Here is an 11,835-nt window from a genome sequence, read left to right on the forward strand (position 1 = left end):
CAATTTTGACGAAATTTAAGTGCAAAAACATGAACAATTTATTGGTAAAATATCCTTAGAAATTATGGTCCAAAATTACACGACTATAAATTAAATCAATTTCTTTAAAATAGTATACATTTTTGTTTTGTTTTATTTCCCAACAGAAGCAATGGCAAGGCGAACCACATAGCCATAATACCCGTATCCAGAAAAAGCGGCGAATGACAACAGCAATGGTGCCATCGATGTCCTGCTCCTGCCCCGCCTCACCACCCGCCCCTCCCTTTTTCAGAGTGTCGACAATGTTGCTTCAAAAATATTGCCACCGCAGCACATTTCATGTTTGTTGTAGCCGGGCTCTGCTGATTCTGCTCTTCTGCCGCTGCGTGCATTTATAAATTATGCTGAACATGTAAAGTGCCATTTTGAATATGAAATTTGATGCTTTTTTAAGCCCACCAGCCTGACCAGCAAAGGAGAAGGCTCCTTCCATCGGAAAACGAGGGTCGCCTGCAGGCGACACATCCTTTGTTGACTCCGGAATATTTTATGAGGGAGCTGAAACTGTTTTCTCATATTTTAATTACTTGCAGAATGCAGTGGACATTTTTCTCCATTGCCACCCCGCGTGTCTAATTTGGCCTCATCCATATTATTTTGCCAGCCAAGGGGAAACCCCATTTGTACTCATTTCATGCAGCGAATTATGTGGTTCGGGGGGTCAGCTGCAGCTAATGGTGAGTCATGGCTGCAATTGCTCTTAAGCCAAATTGCATTTTGGCCTACTCACTCCCTCGCGGGGCCGGAAAAAAATGCCAGAAAAAAAGCGAAAAGGTCAGAAAATCAATCGGCCTGCCCGCCCAAAGCAACTAATTCATTTAAATCTAGCAAAATCTGAGAAAATCCCTGGCAACGACCTTCGGGATTTTAAGAGATTTCACGAATGTCAACCGAACGCTTCAACGCCAAAGGCAAAAGCATCTCGCCGGAGATGGGAGCGGACAGCCGGATGGTTGGATGTCGGACACCCGGACGCACGGACTCCCGGACACGGGCAGAAATACGGCCGGAGAGCCCCGCCCCTCCGCCTCCCTCCGCCTCCACCTCCAGCCCCCTAAAATTCCGGGCCACGTTAAGCTAAGCAAGCAAATCACCCGGCCGCGCAACCCGTGTGAGCTTTTGGCTAAAATAGTTGGCAACACCACATTAAACAACGATGCCCCACAGGCGGAGCGAAAGAGACAGAGCATGCGAATGGAAAGAGAGGGAGCATGTGAGCAGAAAGAGACGAGGCTAGTTGCTGTGCGTGCGTGAGAAAATGAGGCAACATCAAAAGTCGCAGAACTTTAGCCATTTGAAGCTAATATGTTGACAATCTAGCCAAGGGAAAGGAGCAGGGAAAGGACGAGCACAAGGACGAGGGCCAGTGGCGCCATCTATGGTTATGTGTATTTAAGTCACTGCTAAAGCCGCGCAAAAGCAGGGGGAGTTGGGGAAAGTCGGGAGGAAAAGGACCTGCTAGTGATGAGATCCACTCTCTACGAATAATATATGGCAAAGAAGTGACCCTAAACTGTGTTCTAAAATATCTACTTTCTATATGTTTTTGTCTTAAAATGATATCTAATTGGTTCCTAAGAATTTAAACAGATTTTACTATTTACAATTGCACAAAAAAAATGTTGGAAAATATTTACGTCTAATTAACATCTTACGGTTTAATATAACAGTTTTTTAAGTCTTCGGTCAAAATACAAACGATTTGTGTGAGACCTAGTAATGATTTTTAGTTGGAGTTTGATTATAAGTAGATTTATGTTGCACTCCTGAAAACATCTTGACCATTACTATTTTATTAATTCGAAAAACTGTTAAGGTGCATTATAACTATATAAATTCCAGGCTAAAGCAATAGTTTTACTGACAAAAAACGATTGTGACCTGATAATGTCTAAAACCAAAGGCGAAAAATCTGCATGCAGTTAAATTATATTTTTAAACAGCTTCTTGGCTTGATCTTTTCAATTTTATTATTTTGAAAAAAAGTCGCCTTAATGCACACCTCTAGCTCTGAAATATTTTATTGACAAATTTCAGCTACTGTATGCGTGCTGTTGGTTTTTCTTACGCTCGTATGAGAAACACAAAGCTCCCAAAAAGGGGGGGGGCGGGGGGAGGGGGAGTGGCCGGCGGAGGAATCCGGGGACAACTCGTAAAAAGTGGATTTTACTGCTTAACTCGGGCGCATCAAATGAAACAAATGGAAAACGCACACAGGGCAACTGGAGTCACGAGCGGAAAATGCGGAAAAATCGGAAGGCGGGGAATGAACGAGCTTTCCATATAAATTCGCCCCGTCTTTTTTTGCATAAATAAAATAAAATGCAATATTTTCCGCTGCATTTCCGCTGTGGCAGTTGCAGTCGTGGTCCAAATCCCTCGCACAAAAGTCAGCAATCAAAACAGATTAAAATATGATTTGACAGCTCCGAAAACAAATATAAATGCAGGCAGCGATGCCATATAGATATTCATATCGCGTTCGGCATTCACTTGCAAGTTTCAGCCGATTTCAGTTGGCATTTCGATATTGTTTCCATATTTAACTAGAGCCCCCGTCAGGAGTGCGGATCAGGATATATCTTCCTGCGACGTAAGCCCGCGATTGTGCGATTGCCGCGTGTGCTGGCATTTTTATCAAAGCGCCGCCGCTGCCTGATGCCTATTAAAAATTTAAATCAATTTTCAATATGGATTCCGCATATCCCCCGATATCTTTGGCTGACACTTTTGTTTTATTATTACAATGCCCCCATCCATATCCATTTGCGTGTTAAGTTCCTATCGCATTGCCGAACTGTCACCGTTTGTATCTCTCGAATCTTGGCAATGGATATTCGGCGATATTCGCGGCTTTGCCCGCTTTATGTTTTATGCACCCAACTCCATTCCCGCTTCCACTCACCTGGTGGCCGAAAGCCAGGCGATTGCAATTATCAGTTAATAAGGACGACTAACTGACCCCAAGCAGATTTGCTGCAATTAGCCAGGCCGCAGGCTCTCGTTTGCAGGAGTGCGTAAGTCGCCAAAGCCCGAAATGCCGGGCAATAATTAAATTATCATTAACGATGTCGGTTTAGCAGGGTTACATGAACACCATTTAAGCGGGGAAAATACGGGGAGTTAGAAAACGCACTTATACGGTAACTATCCTGTTTAGGATTTTAAATGGGCTTATAAAAATATAAATGCTCTTAAAATTGGAAACGATTGCAAATAATGTAACATTCATAAGTACTTTCTAAATATTTAAAAAATCTGATATTCTTGAAAAATTATATTACTAAAGGAAATTGGTTATCAACCCAAAATACTATTACTTATTTTCTTAATATTTCAGTTTATTTTTAAACAATTGCCTAAAAAACCTTACATAATACTTTAAAATTAATCTATTTAATTAGCTACTAATAATTTAATTGCTTAGCAGAAATACAAATTATAATAAGTGTCCCAATAAAATCATCACCGAATGTATAGTAACCTCTCGCACTCCAAAAATCCAGAGCACCACCGCAAATCACAGATTTAAGCAGTTTCGACAAACAAATTGGAAATCGGGGAAAATATATGAAAGGCAAAACCGAAATGCCGCTAAATGGGCTCGAAATGTAATTGTATTTGCATTTGGGCTGAGCACAACTGTACTTGGGGCAATGTGTGCTGTGCAAATCCACGCAAAATTCCGAAATTCCAAAGGGGGTGGGCTAAAATCGGACCGAGAGGGTTGAAGTGTGCTTAAATTCTCATTAGACGCATTAGTAGCGTTGACCAGCTGCCAGGTGAAAACCCCAATGCCCTCGCCCTCGCCCACGCCCACGCCCCCTTTTTGCACCTGACCATGCCCGAAATTCAATAATAATAATTGATTGCTTATTACAAACGCACTGCATATGTGTCTCAAATTTATGGGAAAACCGAGGGGCGAAGTGGGAGGTATTTGCTAATATTTACGCATTAGTTATTTGCCGATTTGCCTGCCCCCGAAATCCTCTCTGTAAATTCCAAATGCCCAATGCACCTGAAATCATCATTAAATTTTAATGTTTTCATTTCGGTTTTGTGCACGCAACAATTTTAATTATTAACTTTATAATTATGCAAAATCACGAATTACATTAGAATCACTTTGTTATGCCGATTTGGTTTATGGTCTCTTTGAACGAATTCGAGTGAGTTGCGAGCGCATGTGGCACTTCTAATCAAGATCAAGATGAATTCCCCCTTCCTTTCGAGGGTGCTGCGGAATTCAACAATCAACAAGAAAGTAATTATAGCAATGCGAAGATGGAAACTTAAGTTATTTCTAAGGCGACTTTAATATACGCTTTATATGCTTATGGTATTCTTTAACTTCCAACTATAATATTAATCTCCTCGAACACATACAGATTCGATAAAAAAACATGTTTACTTACATATTATTAAAAAGGAAATTGTAAACTATATTTTAGTTAAAACTAAAAATAAACTATCATATATTAATATTTTTATAATTTATTCTCTGTTTTTATATTATCATGCAAATATTTTGATATTATCATATCGCGATAAACGTTTTTTGTCTTTATAGCTTTTGGATTTTTATAAAAAAAGACCGACTTCAGTTGAACAAAGTACGTGCAATAAGCAACCCATTCGCTTAAAATTTTTTTTTACTATTTGTGAAAATAGTGACAGTCTGGTTGTTGAGTTCCGACTCAAGTTCCACGCTTGAACTTGAACCCGTTAAAACCAAAGTCCTGATCATCTTTGGCGTTATTGTGATTACATTAGTTTGGCTGGCATTCACCTACTTCATGGCCGATCGTCATCAGAAGGCAGTCATAATCCGCAGGACCAAATCGACAAGCTGTGGTTGCTGCAGGCAAAGCCATCCGTCTGGCCACACCTTCATCAGAAATCCTTGGGAGCCGAATCCGCAGAAGTCGATTTCGCCAAAGGATCAACAGGAGCAGAAACAGGATTCCGTTGAGGCGCAGGAATAGTTCCGAGAAGGCTCAACTAATAATGGAGGCCATTCATCAAAAATGAAAAAGAGTGAGCACATAAAATAAATTAAATGTGTTTCCAATCTCAGCAACACAAAAAAAATAAAAAGCATACAAAATATAATATAATAAAAAACTTATAAAAATTAAATTAGAAGCAAATGGCTTGTTGGTTGTGTCTTAGTTTTATTTTGAAGTTCTAAGGGTTTCACTTTAGTTAGCCCTGACATACTACTAACATTTAGTGTGTATATTCAAAATTTTTCCAGAGCTTAAAAATGACTTTCGAGCTGTAAGACTCGCGCAGAGGTTGAGTTTAATATGTTGTCCAATCCGTTGACCCTTGGCTGCTTCCTGGCCCAGTTCATCCTTCATCCCGTTTTAAGTTTATCGGAGGAGTATGAGACGGTCAACTGCTCCAATCCCTTCACCGAAGTGACACCCTGCGGCCGTATCAGTCCAAATGGATGCTGTGCCAAGGGATGTGTGAGGAATCTCCGCGGAAGATGTGTCCTGGAGGAATGTACTTCATCCTGGAATGCCTGGCTACGGAAGCCAGTGACCATGAGCTGCTACTTCCACTGGTTCCTGCTGATCTTCGCAGGTGTAATCCTCGCCGTGATGACGGGCCTGGTGGTTTGCAATGTGGGTTTTGAATTAAGGCGACACTTCCGCCAGCGAAGAATCGAGCGGTTCAGGCGCTTCAGGGACTTGAGTGGAGTCTCCATTGGATCCACTCAGTGCTAGGACACGTGTGAGCATCCAGGACCTTGAGTATATGAGGCTGGAACTGGGAGTGGGACTGGGACAAGAAGTGCCCGAGGGATTTACCATAATCTGCAATACATTAGCGGCAGCTTTGCTCTGGATTCCAATTCAATTCTTTGGGTATCTTAGGCCAAAGCCATGTAAATTACGATTCGCCACCTCGGAAATCCTATTAGTAGTTAAAACCTGATTAGGAAATACTTGCGGCTGGTTTGGGTTCACATTCGACATTCCACATTCCACATCGGCATCTCGGGTTCGTTGAAAGCAAATAATAATAAATGGCTCACATGCGAAATGCTTTGTGGATGCCCTCCAGGGTGACAACTCCAGTCGAAGATGGAGCTTGGCATTCAGATGGCGATGGAGTCGAGTCAAAGGTGCAATAACCCAACCGAACGGGCCACATAAAACTAAATGGCTGCTGGTTGTGTTGGCACTCCCCAAACCTCCCCAGAAACCCCCATCTCCGTTCTTTTCGAATTCAGTTGCTATTGCGGTGGAGATAACACCCATAAGGGTACACTCGAGGTCAAGCAGAGAGCAGCTAACAATAGTTCAGCTGAAATAATATGAGTGCGGCTTAAGAAAGTATATTTTTTATCGAAGACTAATTCAGTTTTAAATTTAACAGTTTAATAAATCTTAAACAGCAAAACTAGTTTATTGGGGACATATTGGTTATAATAAAGGGTAAAGCTGGTTTTTTTTAAATTCACATTTTATATATACAAACACTTATTTAAGAGATGTTGTTATCGGTGGTAGAACCTTTTGTAATCATTATATCTTAAACTTATAACTTATTATATAAACATTTTTCTTAATTAAAGGGTTCTGTTTTAAAAGAGTTTTATTTCTGTTGGAAAAATATTTTGTAAAAAGGAATTTCAGTTTTTTTTTTTGTTACCCCTGCTGTATTTATATGTGCAGATATAAATGTATATATTTTTAGTATAACAAAAAGTCAGTCAGGCATGCAGCCAAAGCTAAACGCGCTGCCAACCGCGCAGAAAATGAAATGGAAAATATTGCCGGAGCTGGGAAAAGGGAAAATAAAAAGGAAATAAACGAGCCAAAAAGGAAAAGCTTTGCGAAAAGGTTGCCCCCTATCCACACACACATGTGTGTGTGGGGTTCTGGGTAGCAGATTTAGAGGTTGCTTATGTGTGATTTAGTACAGCATGCGCGAATATGGCGGCGATAATTCTTTAAAAATTGGAAATTGTTTTCCAATCGATTTCGCATTTAGCCAAAAAGCACTCAACACAAAGACACAGAGAGCTGGCCAAAAAAAAAAAAAAACGAGAGGGTGAGGAGGGCAGACGACTGTCTTTTATAAACTTGTGTAGTTGGTGGCCCACACACACGGTTGCAGGGCCAACACACAGATACAACCACTCACCCACACGAATGTGTATTTATATTTTATAAAAATGTATGAAAAATACAATATTTCGTTATTTTTCACCTGGCTGCAGCTTTGAAAAGGATTTGGCAGCTGAAATCATGGATTTGGATTTGGCTTTGGCATTGGCTTTCTGTGTAGTTTGTTTATTTCCCTGGCTTGTCAAGTGAAAAGCGTTTGAATGAATTTCGGGGAACGGGGAAAACGAAAGAGGTTGTCTGTCCAAAAATTCAGGCCCAATTAAATTTGATCACTTGTAAAGTCACTAAGATTACAAAACCAAATACACATACAATAGGGGAAAATTGCATATATAGTTTGAATTTGGTTGTACTGATTAAGTTTATAGTTTTTAAGATTCAAAAACATTTTAAGATAACATTAAACAGGAAAGGCTTGAAAAATATAAAAAGACAGGTTTGGCTGATCAAAATTCAATACCAACAGCAAATATTTACATGAATTTTAAGTAATTGTTTTTACATTTATTAATATCACTCTAAAGAATTCACAAAAATATTTTATAAAACGCCTGAATGCCAGTGAAACTTCTCAAAATGAACTCCTTAATATTTTTAAAGGCCATCGAAACGGTCATTATGTATTTCCTATTTTTTTTCAGTGCACAAAGCAGAATCAAGGCTGGCTGACTCTTTTAACCACATCAACCGCCCATCCTCATTCACCCAAGTTTATATAAAAGCGATTCTCATTTCTTGATGCTCGTAAGCAACCAAAACATTTGCTCTCATTGTGCGAGTCCTGTACAAAGGACTACAATGGGCACAAAAGGTTAGATACACACACATAGCAGGGGGCGTGTTTCTGTTTTTTTGGGGTGGACCCAAAAGCAGAAGAAGAGGAGTGGGCGATTCGTGACATATTTTATTTGCACAATGACAATACGAGTTACTCGACAGGCAACTAAGGGGAATGGGGGGAGGGGGAAGGACACCCGCAACCCGCCATTACACAAACACACCCCCTTTTCCTTTTCCTTGCCACCCACACCAGCCCACAATTACAGTTACAGTTGGGAAACGGAAAATTGGGGTGGGGAAAACAGAGGCAGTAGCGCACAAAGTAGTAAAATAAGTGCAAAGGATAATGCGAATTGAAATGACAAAACCCGGAATAATCATTGGCTCCACACTCTCAAAGATACAAGTTACCAAGGACGAAGGGGTGGGGAAATCCCGAATGGGGTACACAGATAAAGGGCAAACCTTTTAGCGTTTTGCCGACGGCTTTTGCACACAACTTATTACCCATTTTATCAACACCAAGACTGCTCTATAAAAAGTTAGTATGGCAGATAAAACAAAAGTAAAGATTCGCGGCCAAGTACATTAAATGAAAGTTAACTACAGGCTTTTAGAAAACCAAAAAGGCGTTTATTGCTGACTATTTATTAGCTGTTGCTCTGTCATATTCTTTTATTAGCCATATTTTGGAAGATACATCCGAAAACTAACAGATAAATCGCCACTTATTATATTTAGTTCTTTTAAAAACCAATTAATTAGTTTTAGTCGTAAAAAACTATAAGTATTTGTTCGATAACAGGCTTTTACCCTTTTTTCAGTTCTTATTGAGCCAAGAAAATAATTTTAGAAGCGGTGCAAACCCTCCATTAAAAAGCCTTTGCCCACGTTCTCCGGTTTTATTTATGCCTTTTAAGTAAATTAAAATTTACTCATTTTGTTGCCAAGTCCAAAGCCCCCACACACTGGCATCAAATCGCGCGCATGACAATATTGTCAATTTTATTTGCCGCCATTTTTATTGCAATCTAGCTGCGTTGTCCCCTTCTGTTTAAGGACTATCCTATAATTTTCAGCTCCTTGGGCTCCATCTATTCCTTCTATTCCCGGGCCTGGGGCCTCGTAAAATATTTTTATGTATTTTTTATTTACCCGGGGCTGCCATGCATGACCCCAATATGGGACAGGGGCCAGAGGTCGGGGCTTCGGGGTTCGGGATGCGGGGAGCCACTGCAATTGGTGGGGCTGCTCCCCATCGCCTGCTTTTAATGTGCGCCATTTTATTTGCCACAAAACCGACACACGGCACCATTAAAAAGCCATAAGCGTTGAGCCTTCGGCCTTCGTTTTCCCGCTTTTTCCTCCTTTTCATTTTGGGCCGGACTCGCGCTTAGACGTTATTAGAATTCCCCTCTCCCTGACCACCAATCACCCACTTTCCTGACCTTCTTTTTGTTGGCCATAAACTGGGCAAACATTTTGATTACAATTTTTATGATTTTTAGGTCAAAATTTGGCATCATAAAATGGCCAACAAGTAAATTTGAAATAAATAAATAAAGGCCAGTCAAATATGAGATGTGTTTTATGGGCATCATTTTGTTTTCGGCCATAAATTGGGTGGCCGGCAGATGGGACATTAATTGTTATTATCTTCGTTTTTGGGGTTTGTTTATTGAGAGACACGGACTCGGGCAATTATTCAGATTTTCCTAGTTAATATTTCAGCCCCTTTTAATGAGGCCCAAAGCTGCTGCAGTAAAAGCGGCTCAGGAATAGAAATTTAAATTGTCGGCGACTCATTAAGCCGAAAACCCTTTGTCTAAACAGGTGCCATAGATCCTTGAGATTTAGGAGAACGAAGAACAAGAACTGACATATGGCCCAGTGAAAGTCAGTTAATGGGGATTGGGATGGGGGTAAATCCGAGCCCAAACTGTGCCTGGCAGATAAGAGCGTCGAAGATTTATTGCCAACGCAATGAGTTAAGAAAGACAAGTACCTAAGGGAAAAATACAGCAGCCAAGATGGAGGCGATGATGATGATGGCGATGGCGATGATTACGATGACGAGTTTGTATGTTGCAAACAAAGAAGCGGGGCAGCAGCAATAATAATGATGAAGCTGCCGCACACTGACAAAGTAAATGATGGGGAATCAGCCAAGTGCCGGGGTCCCAACTAGAAGAAGGCCAACTTGCCCGGTTGCTCGACTGGTTCTCCGATTGTCTCTATATATGGAGTGGCTGGGGAATGTGGGATCCAACGGGGTGGAACAGGCAAATAATGGCTGACAGCATGCGTCGTGTCTTAAGACAGTTTCAAGATGGCGCTTCTTTCGCGCCAGATATCGAACAAGTCGCTGAGATGCGAGGGTCGCGAAAAGGTCTTGAAATGGAATGGGATAGATATATACACGATAAGAAAAAGTTCCCCTAAGAAACCCCGCTTCCATATAATTTATTTAATTAGAAAAGCATGACCAAGAATGTCAGTCGTTCCCATAAAGTTAATGTTGATACTTTTAACGATTAAAAATTATTATCTTTTCTGCAGATACTAAGTATTATAAAATATGTCATTAAAAAATTTAATCATATCCAGCAATTATTCATATGTTAATTAGAAAATTTTCGTTTTTTTCTACGTTTTGCTTACCATTAAACTTCTATACTACTATATTGCTAAAATGTTTGAAAATATAAAATCAAATATTAGTGTCCTTAATGCACATTTTTATATACTATTATTTCCGAAGAAATATCTCAAATTACAAGCTTCTTTAAAATATACAATTGAAATGTAAAAAGAAACGTTTCTAAATTGTAAGATAGCCTCAAATATTATTGAGTTCTCTTTCAGTTTTCTTTATACTTCTATTTTCAAAAGTAATATACCATATTTTTTGGGAATTAAAAACGGTGCCTTTTATTTTATTTAATTTTATTAAACAACACATTCCTGTGCCTGACTCGCGCTGTTATCGCAGTGCTTCCCCCTCCATATATGGGAAGTTGATTTTAATTGCGGCTCATCCATTATGCGGCCTGTTCTGTCTGCTCTGCCTGGTTGACGGCCTGAGCTTGATTAACAATAATTAGGCTCGGCATTAATTACGCCGAAAAGTTAATTACGCGAGTGTGTGCCGATACAATGCAGATAGCGCAGAAAACTTCCCGATGAAACTCTTAAATTCGCAAACGTCTTTCAATTTCGAGCAGAAAGTGAAAAGCATCCCGGAATGGAGACAATAATAGAGTTCCTAAAACAGCTGGAGCGCAACTTATTAACCCTTTGACTCCCCAGCAGGGCCAAATCCACCCACGCACACAGTGACGAAGACGACCGACGGAGGCGGCAATAAAATCAATCTTATTAAAACATTAACAGCGGGCAAAGGGGAATAAAATAAATCAAATGGTCGCCGGGTCGCAGTTTAGCCCCTCCTCCACCTCCTCCACCCCCCTTAATGGATGCTTAACGCAGCGGGAAATCTTATTTCCCCCCTGACTTTCCCTTTCCTGGGCACTTTATTAGCCGCCTTCAATCGAGGCGGGCAGCATATGAAATTCAAATTTGATGCCCAGGGATGCCGGGGAAATCAACCCCCTCGACGCGGATGTCCTTTTATTATTATTTTTATTGTGCGGTGATTTTCCGGGGGGGTTGTCACTTTGGCGGTCGGCGGCGGGGTGCATATAAATGCGACATAATTTCGCTGTAATGAATAAATTGATGGATGGATCTCTCTTTGCACCAGGTCCACCTTGGAATTAAGCAGTTGCCCACCACCCAAAAAACAAGGAGAACTTGTCGGGGGAGGAAAAGCTGCTTTAAATTAAGTTCGCCACACAAAAAAAAA

General features: G+C 40.5%; 1 protein-coding gene across 1 annotated transcript; it reads left to right on the plus strand.

The window, feature by feature from the left end:
* The first annotated feature begins 5,264 nt into the window (after positions 1–5,264).
* On the plus strand, positions 5,265–6,459 carry LOC108041924. The gene has a single exon (XM_017119986.2). The coding sequence runs from the start codon at positions 5,355–5,357 to the stop codon at positions 5,778–5,780; it is 426 nt and encodes a 141-aa protein (XP_016975475.2). The 5' UTR covers positions 5,265–5,354; the 3' UTR covers positions 5,781–6,459.
* Positions 6,460–11,835: the final 5,376 nt, after the last annotated feature.

Source organism: Drosophila rhopaloa, unplaced genomic scaffold (genome assembly GCF_018152115.1).
Source record: "Drosophila rhopaloa isolate 14029-0021.01 unplaced genomic scaffold, ASM1815211v1 contig_167, whole genome shotgun sequence".
NCBI classification, from domain to species: Eukaryota; Metazoa; Arthropoda; class Insecta; order Diptera; family Drosophilidae; genus Drosophila; species Drosophila rhopaloa.

Coding starts and splice junctions, on each gene's coding strand:
- LOC108041924 (XM_017119986.2), top strand. CDS start 5,355: ATGTTGTCCAATCCGTTGACCCTTGGCTGCTTCCTGGCCCAGTTCATC.